This window comes from Bufo gargarizans, chromosome 1 (assembly GCF_014858855.1).
Source record: "Bufo gargarizans isolate SCDJY-AF-19 chromosome 1, ASM1485885v1, whole genome shotgun sequence".
NCBI lineage: Eukaryota > Metazoa > Chordata > Amphibia > Anura > Bufonidae > Bufo > Bufo gargarizans.
Genome location: NC_058080.1, coordinates 210,414,619 through 210,436,279, shown reverse-complemented (window position 1 = coordinate 210,436,279; position 21,661 = coordinate 210,414,619). Strand labels below are relative to the sequence as shown.

Here is a 21,661-nt window from a genome sequence, read left to right as displayed (position 1 = left end):
GGTTCCAGCCTCAGGGAACGCCTAGACTTACAGGTGTCAGATTACATTGGGTTAATGTCCGATGTGGACGCTCTGAGAAACGAGGAACCCCTTGACTACTGGGTGTGCTGGCTTGACCTGTGGACAGAGCTGGCACAATTTGCCATGGAACTCTTGGCTTGCCACTCGTCGAGTAATCTAACTGGCCAACAATAAAATTGCTATATGGTGACCGCCTAATATGCCTCCAGCCACATTGTCAATTGTTCTTTTCTGCGCGGTGAATGGCAAAATTTTGTAGTCCACTGGCCTGCAGTTAAATTGATATCCATTGACCGTCTAATATACCTCCAGTCACATAATCTCTTGTTCTTTGCTTTACGGTGAATGCCTAATTTTTGGGACCTCGGAGGAATTCAACACCTGTAACGACCACGTGTTATCGAATTTCACCTATTATCATTTGGGGTTTATTCAAGAGGGGAGATTTCGTTAGCCATGTTTTTAATCAAATTTTATATTTTTAGTCCTTTTAAACATATGTATTTGACATTTATTTGTACTGGCCTGCAGTAAAATTCATATCCAATGACCATCTAATATATCTCCAGCCACATAATCATCTGATGTTTTTTATCCGGTGAATGCCTAATGTTTGTGGCCTGTCCTCCCGTGGCCTAAAATAAAAATTTTCTAGGCTCCAGCAGGCCACATTTTTGACAGTTTTCCTTTAAGATGCATAAAAATGGACCCTGATTAAAATGCATATTTTTTGTGGGAATTTTTGCCATTGATCCCCTGTGGTATATCACTGTCCATGTTGTGGGACGATTTGTGCACTTATTGTAAGTAATTGGTGGCTGCAATAATGACCTGAAGGTTTTTCAGGTTCACCTGCCATTAATGTGAATAGGACCTGCCGTGAAATTGTGGTTCGCAAACATTTGATCGCGTTCGCGCGATCGTGAATCGTCCCTGCCGATGTTCGTCCATCACTATAGATCAGATAAATAAATAAAAAGGAAATTAAAACACCCCAAAAAGTCTGAAATGTTCTCACTTCACCACACAACGGCTAAATAAGCCATTTTTTTCCCACTAATACACAACAAAAAAGGCTGTAATTTTCTCACTTCACCACACAATGGCAAATCCTTTTTTTGTGCAACACATTTTTTTTCTACTTATACACGCCACAAAAGGCTTTAGAAATATATTTTTCTTTTACCACTAATACATGACAACAAGGGCTTTAGAAAATATAACTGGTTAGTTCAATTCAATGCTTTATTTTTGTTCGGTCTTCAATGCTTCATCACTGAATATTATCAAGTGTTACATATGCCCATCCAATATGTATGTGATGTATTTTGTGTATTATCCTTTCCTTGAACTTCTGTGCACTATGCTATTGTAAAAGTGTATTCACGTTTCTGTTTTATACCATAATAAACATACAATTATTTAAAAAAAAGAAAATATAACTGCACTGCTGAACGGCAAATATATTTTTCTTTTGCCACTAATACACGCACAATAATCGCATTTCACCACACAATGGCTAATAAGCCCTTTTTTTCCCACTAATACAAGCCAAAGAATGCTTTCGAACATATAACTGCACTGAACAAGGGCAAATAAGACATATAAATATTTCCTTGTAATAAACCCTGTTAATGGCTGTATCAAACAACACTTGCACCCCAATAGCAAGAACGGTTTGCTGGAATTACAGAGCTCTATAATGGCAATTTGGGTGCCCAGTCAGTGCAGCACGGTGTAATCGGATTGCTCCTATTACCCAGGCTGTAACCCCCCCTACTGAACCCTGTTCAACATAAATGCTGAGAAATTATTCCTCCCTATCCTTTCTCTACACCTTGAATAATCTTTCCCTGCACTGTAAATCGCTTTTTTTAGCACAATAAAGTTTTCTCTAGCACTGTCTCTAGCGCCTGCTGGCGTCTCTCCCTACATTAGGTACACTGGAAAATGGCAGAATCTAAGATGGCTGAGATTATATATAGGGCTGTGACCTCAGAGGGCTGGCTGGCTGCTGATTGGCTGCATGCATCGCATTATGGGTGATCTGCCTTCCCAGAGTTCCTTGCTCCATGTCCTCACACGTGCAGCAGCCATTTTAGGAAAAAATGTGATTCGTTACCATGAAGTGTGAGGAAATTCGGATTCGGTGCAAATCCAATTTTTCCTGAAATTCTAATCGAATTCCACTATGTCAATTTTGATTCGCTCATCTCTTGTAAGTACGTACGTTTATTTTTTTATATGGTATAATACAGGAGCGGGGCGCTATGGGGGCACTGTGGGGGTACTTGTTACTCTCGCATGATTGGGGGGGCACTTGTTACTGGCACATGATTGGGGGCATCTATGGGGGGGCACTTTTTACTGGCACATGATTGGAGGGCATCTATGAGGGGGCACTTCTTACTGGCACATAATTAGTGGAACATCTATGGGGCTACTTTTTACTGGCACATTATTGGGTGGCACTATGGGGCATCTATGGGGGCCACAAGGAAGGGGTATTTTATATGGGGGGCACTATAGGAGAAGGGGGGAAGAGGAACACTATGGGGGTATCTACTGAAGCCACAAAAGAAGAGGTATTTTCTAAGAGGGCTCTGTATAGGGACATTTTATACTGGCACTAGGAGGAAGTGGGGAGAGGAGCACTATGGGGGCATTTACTGGGGACACTATATAGGGCCATTTTATTAGCTCAACTGGGTGCATTAAAAGGGGGTATTTTTTGCACGGGCACACATTACAAGGGGGGATTTTTTGTACTTGTACATTATAAGGAGAATTATTACTACTGGGGAGCATGTTGGTGGTCTTTCTTGCTACTGGAGGTCTATGGGGAACATGATTACTAATATGGGCACCATGAGAGCATTATTACTTCTGGGGCACAGTGGGGACATGTTGGGGTCCTTGTAGGAGCACTATTACTACCATGTGTGCTCTATCAGAGAATGATTACTATTAGTGGGATTTTTGGGAGCACTATTACTGTGAGGGCACCTTGGCACAGTATCAGCTTACCACAATTTTTTTTGGGGGGGGGGGGGCATTATGTTTACACTATTAGTGTCAGGGACACTATTTACTGGGCGCAGTTATTTTAGGACACTGCATGCTAATAATTATTAAAGGGCACTATCTACATGGTACTAGTATTATCAGGGTGTTTATCTGTTTCTACAGTATAATATTGGGGAGCACAGCGACACAGTATTGGGGATGGTAGGATGATTTGTCCAAAAGATCGGAGAATGATAGAAAAGTAGTAAACTAAGATTTTTTTGGTCAAACTGCAGAGACGAGAAATGGCTGAAAAATTGTTGTCTGGTCTGAAGGTCTGAAATGAGAAGATGAGGTAAGAAAACATCGACATCAAAGGAGACGTCACTGAATGTAAGAGGTATGTGGTGCTGTATTAGCCTGTATGTTCTGTAGTGATATACATAATGTTAGGAGGGAAGGGGTTAGGTTGAGAATTTGGTATGATTGGGGGTGCAGCGCTTTTTCAATTTTTGCCTCAGGCAGCAGAAAGGCTAGGTGCACCCCTGGTTTTTAGTGTTAAAAGTGCAAGATTTATGGATTTAAAAAAAATATAACGACATGGAAAATGAAAAATAGCATCTTAAAAAAATCATAAAAAAATGTTACATAAAATAACATAAAACTTGATTGAAATAATAGGTCTATGGCTAATGACAGCCATAGCCTACTATAAACTCAAACTGGACATACGCATGCCTCCATTTTTATAAGAAACACATGGAGGTTTTTCTCACAGCCATTCTACGAACCAATGAAAAGAATGGTGGCATGCTTCATGGTAGAACACATACCATTTGCCTACTAACTCATGTAAAGGCATACAGGATCATCACACACAAACATTGCAATGTGCATAGGTCTACAATAAATACAATATGTTGTCATAGAACAAACTTTTATTCCCTAATGCTGTGGTTTTGTTAATAGAAAGCATGCTTAAACCTGAGCTATTGTGTGTGCTTCACATCTGCAGAATTTCTCCCACAGATCTGGTTATAACATTAGTTATGGTTATAAGTTTTTAGAATGTGGAAATAATGTACATATATTCTGTGAAACACATGAATCCTATATCAAACTTTACAATTCTTGCAGAATCCTATTGCTATTTTGCAATAGTTTCTTTTTTGCTTTGACATTGTGTAAGAATACAATTTCTATTTTGCAATACCTTCTGTGATGGTCATGTGAGGCTACTTTCACACTAGCGTTTCTTGTGGATCCGTCATGGATCTTCAAAAACATAATAATATAATAATAATACGACCACATGCATCCATCATGAACGGATCCAGTTGTATAATGTCTTCTTTAGCCAAGACGGATCAGTCTTAAACACCATTGAAAGTCAATGGGGGACAGATCTGTTTTCTGTTGTGCCAGATTGTCTTAGAGAAAATCCATCCCTATTGACTTACATTGTGTGCCAGGACGGATCTGTTTGGCTACGCTTCGTCAGACGGACAGCAAAATGCTGCAGGCAGTGTTTTGGTGTCCGCCTCCAGAGCGGAATGGTGACTCAACGGAGGCAAACTGATGCATTCTGAGTGGATCCTTTTCCATTCAGAATGCATTAGGGCAAAAGTGATCTGTTTTGGACCACTTTTGAGAGCCCTGAACCGATCTCACAAACAGAAAGCCAAAACGTTAGTGTGAAAGTAGCCTGAGATGTATATTCTGGATCATTTTTATTCTTGGTAGTTTAAGATGTGTGACACAGTGAGAGGTTTTGTCTGGGAAAACAGGTATTTTCCTCCCAGCATGTGCTGCTGGGCTGATTTACAACTAGGTGAGGTCAAATACCGGACCAGATTTTAAATGCCGGTCCGGGTTTTGGCAGCACCTGGCTGTCCTAAAATAGGCAGCTGGGCTCAGAAGCTAGGTCTCTGTATAGGGATCTGGAAGCCTTGTGTCTGGATAAAGGCTTGCTACCTGTTTGGCATGAAAACAGGTTGGTGCTGCTATGGGCAAGGACTCTTTGAGGCAGAATTGCCGCATGGTGTGAATTACCACCAACACCGCAAGGTAACTTTTTGTTTGATTATGACTGCTTGATTTGCCACTTGCCTAAAGTGTGAATAAAACACTGAACTGTTTGATCCAAAGAACTTGTTGTTGCTTCTATACTGCATCCACTAATCCTGTCTACTAGAGCGAAACCCCACAGATGATATGCTATAACTAATAGATATTGCAGATTTTATCATGCCATTTTACTATCGTAGCATGCTGTCATAAATGCAAAATTACATAAATGCTGACATACATTCAAATGTGGAAACGGAAAGATTCCATATTTTCTATGCTTCGTCTATATATAGATGCTGATTGTCACGTGCTGGGGGTCCAAGGCAGACCTCCGAGATGTCATACGAGCAGGACATAGGCAAACAGAACAGTCATGACAAAAACAAGATACAGAATACAACAATGTAAACCTAGGTAGAACAATACAAACAGGGCAGATGGTAAGACCCCTTGGGTCAGCAGCAAGGACCTACACCTAGAACGGAACATGACAAACTGACAGACAGAACAACTAAACCAGAACTGATCTACAGACAAACTCACAGACTGAACAGAAAACTGAACTAGACAAAAAAAAACTGAACCACAGCTCACAGGACTATATAGCTGGGTAACGAGGAACCTGGGAAGACACACCCAGGCACAGCAGACAGGGGAAGTTAACCCCAACAGAACCGGAGCTCAGACAGACACATAGGAACAGAATTGGGCGTTCTGAACTACATCAAATGGGTAAACATGCAGGTTCACACTAGTACCACAGCCAGCACACAGCCAAAAGCAACCAGCCTGCACGGAATCACACTCAGCCAGAACGCAAAAGACATGTAGCCAGCCTGCACGGCAATACACGTCACGGTGAACCGCACCGTGACACTGATCCTCCATCTCTCCCTGTTGTACTTTGTGAACATTTTGACAAGGTGCTATGTCTCTTTAAAGTGTATGTCAATTTCCTTTTTTTCTTTTTGCACGGGATAGTGAGTGTGTTTTTGTAATACACTTTATTAGTTAAATGTGTTCATTTTTATTAAAAACTATATGACAAGCCTCTGCTCAGAACCCTTCTAAGGGTTGCAAAGGAGAAGCCATCTGCTTCATTCTACTAAATTCTGAAAGAGGTGTCTCAGCCTACCACAGCCTCTGCCTGTTTACCCCAGTCCTGCCTCCGAAAATACATAATAGATATTACTGAGAAATGATGTGCAATGCTTCCTTGCAGACAGTGCATCTGCTGGCAGCAGCACTCCCCTCTATCTTCCCAGCGCTTTTCTGGTTACTACTGGGAAGAAAGGGAGAGAAATCTGAAACTGGACCTGTAAGTATATAAGAAACATAGTACACTTATGTTCAGTGCAAATCGCTGCAAACCTGCCTCCTTTCTATCTTAGCAGTGTGTGTGGTTAGTGCTGGTAAGATAGAGAGGAATGGGGCTGCAGTGTTCAGTATACTAAGTTCCTTAAAACTTTGTGTCAGTGTGTAAAAACCAAATCATCCCAATGAAAATGTCAACTCATCCCACATAAACTAAGCCCTTACACAGCTCTGTCAATGGAAAAATGATTTTTAGAATCGGTCGACTTAACAACTTTTTTTTTATTTTTTTATAACCACTACATATTTGATATCACCATGATCGTACTGACCTATGAAAATGTTATTTTTGCAACACAGTGAATGGAGCAAAATTTATAATGTATAAAAACAACGGTGGATTCTCAGTTTTTTTTCCCAGAAAGAGTTAATAAAAGTTAACACATTCCCCAAGATGGCACCTATTGAAAAATACAACTCATCCCGCAAAAAACAAGCCCTTATACAGTTGCGTGAATGGCAAAATAAAAAAGTTATGGCTGAGACACTGAAAAAACTTGAAAAAAAAGCTTGTTCTTAAGACCCAAACAGACCCGGTTGTTAAGTTTTTCTTTTCCTTTATGTACCTCCCACCTACAAAAAGTTACATATTACACTCTTATGTACATATAATAAATGTCTTTTTTTTGGAAAGAGTATAGCTGGGGTAACTTAGGTCCAATGAAATGCCATCTGGAGCATTTATCAAATGTTTTACGGCACTATTGTGGCGTAAAAAAAACTTGCAAATTATAATGCACTCCATCTTTATGCTATAATTCGGGACTTTTAACTTCTGTCAGCACTTTTCAAAAGTGAGCAGGGCTTAATGATAGGGGACCTTGACTCCCACTGCTTGGAAGATTTACTATCATTTATGGTGTAAATCAAAGTTCAACTGTACGCCAGCTCATAACAAAAGTGGTTTAACTTTAATTTCTGGTGCATGACTGCCTGGATATGCACCAAATCTATTACAAAGGTCTGCACTGATTGACTTTATACTAAGACTTGCATTAGTAATGTGAGTTTTCGAATATCTGCCCAACAGTCTATAAATAGAAAAAAGTGGAGAATTTAGCAGTTTATTTTAACACTATTTAAGTTACTGTATTTCAAAAGCCAACTTTTATTGTGCTGGAACACTGGAAAAAAGTATGCTGTAGACGATCAGATGTGAAGTTAGAGAACATGTGCTTCTTGTTCCCATGCGTAAAGAAGAGTAAATCTAAACAGTTATCACAAACTACTTCCCACATATGATTAGAAATATGTTATATTTTAAATTACGGTGATGCCAGGATATATAATAGAGAGCTATTGCTAGAAAACAAACATTTTATACTACAGTATATATTCTTAAGTAGCAGCACAAGCCTTTACCGTTATTCATCATATTTAACATTTGAATCAATCTTACTGAGTAGAAATAGCAAAAATTATAGTAAAATGCCTTGATTGTAGCCATATGTCTACATTTGGTTTATTAGGTTATGCTAATAATTCATTATATTCCAATAGGGTAGGCAGTGTGCTTTTAATGGGGTTGTACATCCAGTAACTCTTTTCTTAAAAAAAAAAAAGGAAAAGTCTCAGAATGCTTTAAAATATAAAAGAAAGCAATGCCTCCATGATCCCTCGTTGCTGCTGTTCTAACACTTCCCAGGTCCGCCAACAGTCTCTACTTTCCAGTTCTTCTTGACATGGAAAAGTTTCTCCTCAGGCAATAATTTGCCACAGCTATGGACAGTGATAAGCTGCAGCAACATATAGCATTTTCAAGAGATACAAGACAACAGAAGCCAGTGAATGACTGAGGAGTGGCAACTACACGATAAGCGTGGTTGACGCATATTTATTCAACTGGGGAAAGCGAGGAAATAAAAAATGTTGTGCCATTCGGCGAATACAAGCGATGTATTCATGAGGGGCACTCTGCCCTATTTTCCCCGGTCCCCCTCCACTGTGATGTGGGTTATGCCATGGTTGATGTAAAAATTGAAAATCAGACATCATATAGTACATGACATTACATTTCTAGCAAAGCTAGAACTAGCCCTGTACCTCACATGGATCCAGAGATCTCCACATTCACTGATCCAATTTTTCTGCTAGATTATCTTCAGCCTAGCAGCTCAGGGATGGACGTGTTCTTTATGCTGCATCTCTCTCCCTGTAACTGCCACAGCTTCTAACAGAACATATGGCTGGTGACAGTTGAAGATGTAAACTGAGCACATTCGACCAGCTCAGTGAGGTGGCAAAAAATAAGGAAAAGAACAAACAGCAGGTGGCGCTATACAGATACATTTTATTGAACAACCGACTATACAACAGTTTTAAATACATGCAATTGCAAAAGTATTCATATTCAGGTGCTGTCTTATGTAAATAAAGCAATACAATTATATAATGGAAAGTTATGGAATTGTGTCTACTGTTAGCCTAAGTTTACATTTCAGTTATTTGGTCAGTAATTTCCATCAGTTAGGCCTCATGCACACGACAGTATTTTGCGTTCAGTATACTGGACGTTTTTTGAGTTCAGTATGCGGAACATATACAGAACCATTCATTTCAATGGTTCAGCAAAAAATACTGAAGTGTATCCGTGTGCATCCCATTTCAGTATTTCAGTATTTCCGTGCCGTGAAAAGATAGAACTTGTCCGCAAATCAAGGTGCTTGGCTCCATTCAAGTCAATGGGTCCGCAAAAAAAGGAACACATACGGAAATGCATCCGTATGTCTTCTGTATCCGCTCCGTTTTTGCTGAACCGTCTATGTAATTTTTCTATGTAATTACTGTATACTGCATATGGCATACGGAAAAACGGAAAGGAAACGGAAACACAATGGAAACAAAAAATGGAACAACGGATCCGTAAAAAACGGACCGCAAAACACTGAAAAAGCAATACTGTCGTGTGCATGAGGCCTTATTGTGAGCCAAAACCCGGTTTGTGTCAAAAACACAGAACAGGTGCATATATTTCCATTATACCCTATCTCTACTTCACTACTGTTTTGGCTCACAATAATGATGGAAATAACTGACCAAATAACTGAACTGTGAACTTCAGAAAAGGAAACACTCCCCTAATCTAAACCTTTATGGCAGAGTGGCCAGAAAGAAGCCTATCCTTAGTAAAATACACATGAATGCCCAACTGGAGTTTTCAGAAAAGCACCTAAAGGTCTCTCAGACTGTGAGTAACAAGATTCATTGGTCTCATGAAGCCGTGTTTGAACTTTTTGGCCTAAATTCTAAGCGTCATATCTGGAGGAAACCAGACACTGTTCATTACCTGCCTAGTACCATTCCTATAGTGAAGCATGGTGGTGGCAGCATCATGCTGTGGGGGTGTTTTTCAGTGACTGGTATGGGGAGACTGGTCAAGATTGAGGGAAAGATGAATGGAACAAAGTACAGAATGAAAACCTGATCCAGAATGCTCCGGACTTAAGACAGGGCAGAAGATGTATCTCTCAACAAGACAATGACCCTAAACACATAGCCAAAACATGAACCCATCACTGGAAAGACCTTAAAATGGCTGTCTACGGATGGTTCTCATTAGTGATTAAAAAAAAAATAGTTTAAAAAAATTAGATTCGGCTGCTTTGCTAAACTTTGACAAGAAATTTGATTTGTTACGAATTACTTAGTAAGGAATCACATTCCATTGTATGGAACAGGTGCAATAATGGGGAACAGTAATCAAGCTACCCCCATCAATTAACCCCTCAGATGCTGTATTCAATGATGATTGCGGCATCTAAGAGTCACATTCAGCCTATCAGGAGGTTATTCAGAAGTTAAAACTTCTCATGCTCGTCTCATACTCGTCTCATGCATTTGATTGCAGAGAGGCCATTGCGGCCATCGATTTTTAAACTTTAAAACCATTTTAAAACATGGATCCGAAGACAGTTTCTGTTTTAAAATAGTTTTAAAGTTTAAAAATCTAATCCTGAAGTTACTAGAAGTCCCTCAAGACTTCGGTAATAACGAATTTCCCACGCCGGAGCCCATACATGAATGCTGTAACGAGACGAATCTCTGTACAGCATTCAAATGAAGTTTTAATGAATCGATTTCAGATCTAGGATTCGAAGAACGATTTGTTCAACACTAGTGATGACGTAAACGCACCCGCCCAAGAATTGGCGTGTTTTCTTTAATCAAGATGGCTGCAACAGCCTCTCCACGATCAAATGAATGAGGTGAGTACGCATTTTTTCTTACCGCCATTTCAGGAAAATTTGATTCGTTACCATAAAAACACCAAGAAACTCTGATTTGTGGCGAATCAAATTATTCCTGAAATTCGGATGGAATTACACTTTGTTAACTTCAATTCCCTCAACACTAGTCCCCATCAAACCTGACAGAGCTTGAGTGGATCTACATAGAAGAATGGCAGCAATTTCCTAAATCCAGGTATGCAAACTTTGTGGCAACAAACCAAAGAAACCAGAGGCTGTAATCTCTGCCAAAGGTGCTTCAACTATATCCTGAGTAAAGGGTCTGAATGCTTATGAAGATTTCTAACATTCTTTTTCATGTTTTCATTATAGGGATATTGAGTGCAGAATGATTGGAAAAAACTTGAATTCTTATTTATTTTAACACAAGGCTGCAACATAACAAAATGTTAAAAAAGGTAACGGGTCTGAAGACTTTCCAAATGCATTGTATGTATTTCTTGAAGCTACCCTTATTGACACTATTACAGGCATATCCAAACTGCGGCCCTCCAGCTGTTGCAAAACTACAACTCCCAGCATGCCTGGATAGCTTATAGCTAGTAGGGCATGCTGGGATTTGTAGTTTTGCAACAGCTGGAGGGCCGCAGTTTGGACATGCCTGCACTATTAGATGATGCCGTTGTTGCAAATCACATCATTTAAATGATTAAATGGATAAGAAGGAAGTTATCCTCAATCTTGAATATTAACATGAACTATTGGCTTTGGGCAACAACTGATTTCTGTGGAGGAAAGCATGGTACAGATTCTGTGCCTACAGCGTTTGTGCCTGCAACATTATTATTTCATACATGTACTTCCCCTGTGTGTCATACCCATTAGGCCAGTAAGGTACTGTATTTTAATTAGAAGAATTACTAAAGGTATAATTTCTGGTACTTGACTCCAACACCCTTGTTCTTTTAGAACAGATCTCAGCCTGTTTGGGGCCATGATGCTTCCCTGGGCTGTGGTGGCAGTTCCTCCAGACTTACAACTTCATGTATTACCATAGGTAATGCAGTATAATGCAGTGGCTGTTCTGATTTTATCAGGCTTGGAACCCAGCAAAAAACTTGATATTCACAGGTATATGCTCCACCACAAAGGCCACGAACACTAGAGCATCAGCACTGAATAATTTGACATAACTCCCTTTGCTCTTTCCTTTTCTATGTCCAGCTGTGAATGTCTGCTGTTCCTGGCTGTAGCTCTGCTCCTCTCCTTGTAATTTCATCTTCCTGTGTTATCAATGCATAGAAAGGCTATTGTATAAGATAACCCAGGTTCATCTGTCAAAGAGTTAAGAACGGGCCCACAATGCATCGATAATTCAGCAAAAACAATTACAAATATTCTGGAAAAAAAGTCTCATGTGCAGGTATCCTCAGATATCCTTCAAACCTCGAGGTGATATTGTTATTTGTTGTTCCATCATTGCTACAAAATATGTCTTCAAAAATCCCTATATGAAGAAAACAGGACTACAGCCCAGAATAGTGAAGTGCCGTGGAATTTTTCCAAACACACAGAATTTATTGTACTAACAAAAGCAGAGTTAAACATGGCACATCACAATGAAAAAACTGCCAGATGGAGAACTACCCAATTAGGGTTTCACTACTGCTTCTTCCGGGGGTATCCACTGCTTCTCCTCCCCCAAAAAATCAAATAAAAAGTGATCAAAAAGTCTTGCATACTCCAAAATTATATCAATAAAAACAAAAAATTGCCCTGCAAAAAGACTCATTACACAGCTCACTTTATAAAAATATAAAATGGTCATGGATGTCAGAATACTTTTTTTTAAGTATTAAAACATAACATTTATTAAAACATAAAATGTATATACATTTAGTATCACTGTGATCATACTGACCCATAGAATAGGCAATGCGTGAACACCTTAATAACGAGACCAATCAAACACTGAAGAAATCCATTTTTTTTCCAATTCTAGCACATTTGGAATTTTTTTCCCCCACTACATCATATGAAATATTAAATGGTGCCATTAGAAAGTACAACTTCTCCTGCAAGAAAGTACAACTTGTCCTACTAAAATATGCCCTCTTATGGCTATGTGAATGGAAACATTTTGAAAAAGTTATAGCTTTTGGCAGACAGGGAATAAAAATATAGATAAAAAATGTTTTTTTTTTTACCACAGTAAGGGGTTAAAAAACTTTTAACTGTCACTAAAATAATAACGCAGACGTAGGAACTTCTTAAGCCATTTTAGTTTAGCTTCTCCAACTTTGGTTGCTCTGTGACCTTTCCTGAACAATCTTCTAAACTGATTTATAACTAAATCAAAAGTGGAACTTTGATGTGGTCATCAAAGTTCAACATACAAGGCTGGAGACATTTCTGATTTGTGGCACATGTGATTGTCATGAAGATCCAACCAATCAGCATAGATATTTATATGGCAAAACACTTGCATTACTGCATGGCTGTCTAGTAGTGCCTCTCTAAAGTATAGCACACAACTGCATGTTCTATACTGTGCTACACTGTGTGTACTATACAGGATCCTGACATCTACATAGAAGGTGATCTACATTTTGTTATACAGTATGTAAAGACGTGCATTATCTGTATTAGTTATGTGCTTATTTTTCTTTAATCTTTTGGGTTGACATTTTTGGGGGCTTTGAACCAATTACTAGTTTTCCCATAGAGTTATGATCTCTAGTTGCAATATTTTAACATTACATTGGTTGCCTCGGGACTGCAGAATATTTCTATCGAATTACATGCTCCCTTGTTTGGCAGAAGACATTCATGTCAAATTATTGATACTGATTGTCTCATGCCTTATGGGTTTTACCTTCCTTTGGATCACTAAGATCTAGTTGATTTAGCATGTTTTATGGAAAAAAAAGTATATCATTTTTATGTCATCACACCTATAACTTCTTTTTAATTCTCTGTCGCATTGTTTTCTATGGCACAGGTTGTAGGTTTTTGTACCATTTGGGGATATATATAGCTTAATATTTAACTTTTTTTTTTTTTAAATCAGGGGAATGTTAAAAACAGCAATTTGGTGTACATCAATGAATTTTCTAGAAAAAAGTGAGAAATAACACAAAGTATGTTAGAAAGTTACGTTAAAATTGTCATGTTTCTAACATAAACCCAGCAATAACTCCCATAGGTGTTATTTGTCACTGAGATACACGCACAGGTTTGGCAGTAATCACAGCTCTATTGGAAGATGCTATAACTTTGCATATTACAGTCTGAGAACTTTGGCGTTAACATCTTCAGCCATGTACTGCAGCTCAAAGAAAGCTGATCTGATGTAACATTTATCAAGCACTCATGTAAAACAGACTTGCTTTACTTAGCAGGAATTCGGAAATCAGAGCATATAAATGCCTGTATACCTGCACCCAATTACCAATCTGTGGGAGCTGGGACCATGCCCATATATTTATTAGAGGCTATGCTTTGATTTGCTAACCATATGGTAGAATATATTTACCATAACGCTATTACACAGAATTCTATATTAGAAACATACAGCATCAAGCTCTGGCCATCCCACATGGAATGCTTGTATATGAGGGATGTCTGACATTCAGAAGGACAGAAAAGAAAGGAAATATTTCCTGTGGAACAGCTGCACAGTAATTGCTAGTAGGGCAGGAAAGACAGAACAATATGATGTGCCTCATTGTAATGTGGATCTTCTAATGTCTTGTGCATAGAGGACAAGGAATGAGAGGTGAGCCTTTGCACTCCAGGATGCAGTCTTGTAGGAAGCATGTGGATAAACTTCTCAGGAGGGCATGTCTCCCTCTCACGTCTTCCTTCCAAATGTTAAAAGTAGCTAGGGGATCAGTTTCATGCTTTGTCACTCCTGGATGTGGGCGGGGGAAAGAAACTCATTGTGGAAACCTATAAAAAGAAAGGAGCTGAGGTCATTAAAGACCAAAGAGAAAAGGGAAGCCAGAAAGAGTCAGAATCGCAAGGAATGTTTGTATGGGTGTTATTACACAGTGATCAGGTTCTGTAAATCACTGCTAGCTCACTGCTGGACTGGCAGGCTGGCTCTCTGTGCATGGGACTGGAGAAGTGTTCCTGCAGCATCCCAGCCCTACAGCTGCTCACCTGGATCCCTGTCTAAGGATGCTGCTGGACCTCACTAGGAGGACAATCAAAGTCTGAGCTGGAGCCCCTCTTTTCATGGACACTAAAATCTATACAACCGAAGACTGATAATAAGACATCATTCACTGTAAATCCTAATTCTATTCAGGAGGTTTATTGAATGCTGATGACTTTCAGTGCATACATTGCATTTTCCACTCCCATGTATTCAAACAACCAGATGTGCAGTTTCCCCAGTAACTGTTTAAAGTTATTGGGTGTGATTGTAAACTAGAGAGAGCAGATCCTGAAGTGCCTTCAGTTTCAGACATTTGGAGAATTGTGTCATAGTTCCTTCCTTCACTTTCACTCAGTGCTGAAGGATGAACATGGTTTTTCTGGGGTGGAATGGGGAGTCTTGCTGTCTACTACCTCTACTAGCTGTAGTTCTGGTGGTGGAGAGTACCCAACTAGACACCTCCAGATCCAAGGTCAACTCCATCAAGTCCATTATAGTGGGACAGACTCCTGTTCTGGCCACCAACAGGTCTTTAAGCTTCCAGCATGGAATTTCTCACAAGAAAGGGAAGACCCTTGGTCAGGTAATATTTCATTCTGGCTTCATATATTTCTGTCTCACTGTGAATTATGTATATTGGCTTTTCTTTTAGAGAGTATTTCTCATTGTATATGTATGTCACTTTAATTTGAAAGGATGAGATATTAAGTATGGAAAATGCATTTGTATTGGTTATTGCACATTGTCTTACATAGCACTATGGCTATATACACTAAATGGCTATATACTTTATTAAACATCAATATAGATAGATCAGATAGATGGATAGATAGATAGGTAATTAGATTGATGAGATAGATAATTAGATAGCTATATAGATCAGATAGATAGATAGATCAGATAGATAATTAGATAGATAGATGAGATATATAATTAGATAGATAGATAGATAGATAGATCAGATAGATAGATGAGATATATAATTAGATAGATAGATAATTAGATAGATGAGATAGATAGATAATTAGATAGATAGATAATTAGATAGATGAGATAGATAGATAATTAGATAGATAGATAGACTATCTATACTTGTAAACATCCTATGCTTGCATATGAATTACCTGGGTGTGTATATATATATATATATATATATATATATATACTCTAGTCACTGTTGCTGTATATTAGTATTAAACCAACTTTTTAAGGTGTGAAATGTTATTTCTGGGCAGAATGATAACCTGGATAGCAATGTAAATTGACACTGCCCATGTAGAATATCACATAAGAGATTCTCCACTTAGAGGTTTTAAGTCCTAGCATAAAATATCAGAGAACAAGTCAAAGATTCTTATCTTGATATCATGTTGGAGTACAGAAAATACGTGACAAAGTCAATAAATGATAGTGATGTCATTATGTGAAGTTGATGTGAGGATACCCAGAATGCTGTGGGCTGACATCAGTTACTATTGTATACCGAACAGTGTAAGGTATGTTTAGTTTATTGCTGTGGTTTCATACTGTACATTAAAGCTTGTCTTAAAGTTCCATCTGGTGAACAGACATATAGAGGCTTCAATAAAAAATGCATATTCCTTATGCTCTTTCTTGCATTTGCATAATTGACTATTATTGACAAGTGATGCTCAGAAAAAGTAGAAGAAAAACTATTTGACCCTGCTATAACTAACATTCAGATGCAGCAGAACGGAATTTGTTGTTTGTGATTGTGACTCTTTCGTAGGATGATACGCTGAAAGTCCTATGGAAAAATACTTAGCAGACATACCATGATAAGTTATGCTTAATGACAAACTCAACTCTTCGACATATGTAAAAACTTGCTGCATTTGCTTCTATTTCATTACAAAATAAATGCTACACAGCTGTGCTGTGGTCATACTGACCCGAGCTTGTGTGGTTGGTTTTGCAGTAAGTCTCCTGCTTGTCCTATGTGCAGTCCTCTGTTCCTGAATAAGATGTGCAGACAGGGAATTCATCCCTTCAGCACTGGCCACTCTAGACAGATATTCCCAGCACCCCATCTTATCACAGCAGCCATCTGGCTTATATTAACTTGCCTCTTACACATTTTTCCTTCAAAATGAGCTAACATGAACTGCACATCATAAGATAAGTGACATATAATATGTCAAAGAAAAGAGAACATTATAATTTTAACTGAAATAACACGTTGCACAGGTTACCTGATATGGCAGCTCATGATAAACATATGCTATTTATCTAAATAAATCAACACTAATTACATGCATGTGTCTGAGGATAGCAAAAGATATAGATCACAACCTTCCCTTCTATATAGGCGCGTTGCTGGAACATATGTAGATATACAATTTGTGCTATGCATCATCAAATGCTAATTTTCAACTTTTACTACATTGCCACCAGCATTAGGTTACATGACTTTCTCTTCTTCCTCCCCAAGGCAAGACTTTCGCAAGCAGTGACTCTACATTCCTAATAACTGACTAAAGTCTCAAAATTATGCTTTTCTTACTTGGGAGGATACTAATTGCAGTGTAATTGCACCTTCCTGTATGAATTAGATAGATTAATAGATAGATAGACATGAATTAGTTCAATACATAGGACAATTATATTATATGCAGATTGACAGATGATAGATAAAATAGATAAAGAGATAGATACAGAGATAGGTAGTAAGGAAATAGAAAGATAGAATAGACAGATAGTTAGATATAATAGATATACGATAGAGATATATAGATAGATATAGAAACAAGATAACAGCAGCACAAGTCAAAAAGATGATTACACTGGGTTTTCAATCCCTTCAGGCTGTGGGTTCTAAGCCAAGGAATACTAAAGCAGCAAATGAGCTAGCACTACAAGTGAGGCGAAATAGTGGTGGACCGCTTTATTCACCCCATCCGGTAGACAGAAAAATAGATAGATAGAAAGATAGATACATAGATAGATAGTGGATATATAGAAAGATAGAAAGAATGTATTCGGAAAGTCTTCAGACCGTTTCACATTTTTTAAATTTTGTTAAATTGTGGTCTTGTGCTAAAATAAAAAAATAAAAATAAGTTTTCCCCATCATTCTGCACTGAGTACTCCATATTGACATAGTAAAAACAGAATTTTACTAATTTTTGTTTAGAAAGTTTATTAAAAAGGAAAAATTTAAGTGCTATGACACTTGACCTCCCATTTCTCTTGATCATCTTTGAAATGTTTCTACACCTTGATTGGAGCGCACTTATGGTAAATTCAGTTGATTGGACATGATTTGGAAAGACACACTGCTGTCTATAGAAGGTCTTACAGCTGACAATACATCAGAGCAAAAACCAAGCCATGAGGAAGAAATAACTTCCTGTACAGTTTAGATACAGGATTGTGTGAAGGCACTGATCTGAGGAAGGGTACACAACTTTCTACTTCACTGACAGCCCCCAAGAGCACAATGACCTCCATACTTCACTGACAGCCCCCAAGAGCACAATGACCTCCATAATTCTTAAATGGAAGAAGTTTGAAACAACCAGGACTCTTCCTATATGTAGCTGGCCACCCCATCAGACTAAGTTATCAGAAGAGAAGGGCCTTGGTAAGAGAGGTGACCAAGAACCCAATGGCCCCAAAGATCCTGTGTGCAGATGGCAGAAACCATCCAGCAATCTGCCTTCCGCCAATCTGAGCTTTATGGTAGACTGGCCAGAAAGACACCTCTCCTCAGTAAAAGACACATGAAATCCTGGATTTTGCAAATAAAGAAGTAAATAAAAATAAGAGCTTAAAGGACTCTCAGACTGTGAGAAACAAGATTCTCTGGTCTGATGAAACCAAGATTAAACTTTTTGGCTTCAATTCTAGGAGGAAACCACTGCCCAATACCACAACTACAGTGAAGCATGGTGGTGGCAGCATCATGTTGTGGTGGTGTTTTTCAGAGGTTGAGACAGAGAGATGGGTCAGAGTCAAGGGAAAGCTTAATGGAACACTATACATAGATATTAATGAAACCTGATCCAATGTGCTCTGGACTTCAAACTGGGCCAAAGGTTTACCTTCCAACAAGACAAGACAATGATCTTAAGCACACAGCCAAGACAACACAATAGGGGCCTTGAGTGGCCCAGCTAAAGCTTTGACTTAAACCCAATTGAATATCTCTGGAGAGACCTGAAAAGTCCCCATCCAACCTGACAAAGCTTGAGGATCTGCAGAGAAGAATTGTGGAAAATCCCCTAATCCATGTGTGCAAACCTTGTGGCATCATATTTAAAAAAAATGGAGGCTGTAATTGCAGCCAAGGGTGCTTTAACTAAGTACTGAGTAAAGGGTCTGATTAATTATGCAACCTTTTTTTTCCCCAATAAATTAGCAAATATTTTGAACATTCTGTATTCATTTTCTCATTATGGGGTATTGAGAGCAGAATGATGTGGGAAAAACTATATTTTTTTCAATTTTAGCGCAAGGTCACAACTTAACAATAAATGTAAAAAAAAAAAATGTGATACGGTCTGAAGACCCCCCTCTGTATGTATGTGTATATATATATATATATATATATATATATATGTATATATTATTTTATATATATATATATATATATATATATATATATATATTCAACAGATATGGTGATTGATATATGAATTGATTCTATAAGAAATATGTCATTTTTACATGGTAAATTATAATTTAGACCGTTGATGTTCTTTGTTTGTTTTTTGGTTTATTAATCCTTATTTGGTTTCTTTTTTTCTTTAATTGCATAAAACAAACATAAAAAATCTGCAGCAAAACTTAATCCAAAAATGTCCCACAGATGGGGATAATTATATATATAAAAAACATCCTGTGTTAATCAGCATTTTCTAAGATGTTAAATTCCAAATTGGTATTTATTTTTCTTAAATGTGCACCTCCCGGTTTTCCATTTTCCAGTCAAACTAAGTGTTTTCTAAAAATCTGTTCCGTTTTATACTATGGTCTGTCCTTTTTAACAATAGATTTTTAGAATTGTATGTAGTTCCTGGAGTCATGCATGAGCTATGATTAAAAGTTCACTGTTGTAGAGGGTGAATGGTGCTCTGCTAATGCTTGTGTGTATGTCATATCTCATATAATGTCGGATGGAAGCCTACCTTGGACTGGCGCCACAATTATGGTACTTCTACTTATTACTGTAAGATATTAAAAGCGATCTGACAGCAGAATTGTGAGATTGACTGTAATCATATGTACGTTTGAACAGGACTTTCTGTAGCTGCGCTACATACAGTATGCATTTTGCAGATGGTAGATATTTATTTGCAAATCATACAAGTAGAGAACAGCGAGTTTCTTGAAATTCAATTCTGGTCTGATTCGGTCAAATAACCCCTCACATTCGATTCAGGTCAAAATAAATTCCACCTGATTCGAAAGTGCTCTGATTGCCAGGAAAGGTTTCTCTCTTTTCGTTTTTTCTTTTCTTTTGTTCACTGAAGTAAGACAATATAGAATATTACCTGCAATCCTTTAGAAAACCATAAATAAAAAACACATATTTTAACGTGAATAGTACCAAATGACAAATCCATCTTTTGTGCACACACCTCTGCTAAATATATCTTTCCTAAATTGTGTAATTCAGACTGATGGGCTGATATTTCTCAGTATTCTAGATTACAGGAAATAGGTTATAGACATATAGATTTCACCTAATTATTAGTGCATTCCAATAAGTGTTTATTGTATAAATCTGTGTGCATCGACCCTGAAAGGCAGCACATGTCGCCCTTTCCAGTCCACACCATGGACCTATGGGCAATGTCTGTGTTGACTGTGGAATCATGACTTTACCTTTCTTAGGTTAATTTCACACTTGCATTGTTAATTCCGGCAGAGGATCTCATTACCGGAATTAAACAGATCCGTTTTGATTTTGTGCATCAGGATGCATCTGTTCTGTTAGGATGCTGTTGTGTAAAATCAAAATGGATCTGTCACTGAATACTGTACATTAGAAGTCAATGGGTGATGGATCCAATTTTTAAGGCTCCAAAAAAACAGATCTGTCACCATTGACTTACATTGTTTTTAGTGATGGATCAGTTTTTTCCCTGTTTTTATGAGCAGACACAAAAAGGCAGCTTGCAATGGAAGACATCCTGGTACATCCTGAACGGATCTCTTTCCATTTAGAATGCAGGAGGACTAACAATAAATGTTTTTTTTTTTTCTCTGTATTGACATCCTCTGCTGGATCTCGGTACCGGCAAACAACACCGCAAGTGTGAAACAGGCCTTAGATAACTTATATTAGACACTAATTTATTGAAGAATCCCTCTTTTATATATTTTTTTATTACTGACATAACAGAGACCATAGTCCAGTTCATCTTAGGTTGCACTTTATTAAGTTTGCATGACATCCATTGTGAATGTCCACTGTGCATTATTATTGAGCCAATATATGTTTTGGTTGCTCAGTCTAACTTGTTTAGACATTAACTGACTGAACAACTTGTGTTTTATAAAAGTTCCTCTTAATTACTCCTTTTATAATAATTTCAGGTCTATGACCTTGATAGCATAGCTCTCTATATAGTGAAAGTGCCTTGTCTGCACTACAGCAAAATCAAAATGGGACTTCTTCTCTAGTGTTAGTTTTCCCCACTAACACAACCACCATTACCACCAACTATCCTTCACCATTGTGGGAGAGAACGGCAGCATGAATCTTAGGCCCATTTTAGACAGCCAGACCAACATTCATGATCTGATTGCTCTGGACAACTTCTTTAAAAAGCAATCAGAATGGATTCTAATACCATTGACAGATTGAACACGT

General features: G+C 38.1%; 1 protein-coding gene across 1 annotated transcript in view; it reads left to right on the top strand.

The window, feature by feature from the left end:
* The first annotated feature begins 14,661 nt into the window (after positions 1-14,661).
* The window catches only part of DKK2 (dickkopf WNT signaling pathway inhibitor 2), a 125,661-nt gene continuing 118,661 nt past the window's right edge, over positions 14,662-21,661 (top strand). The window contains exon 1 of the mRNA XM_044304490.1: positions 14,662-15,403. Within this exon, the coding sequence (XP_044160425.1) occupies positions 15,185-15,403 (219 nt within the window). The 5' untranslated portion in view covers positions 14,662-15,184. The remainder of the gene's footprint in view (positions 15,404-21,661) is intronic.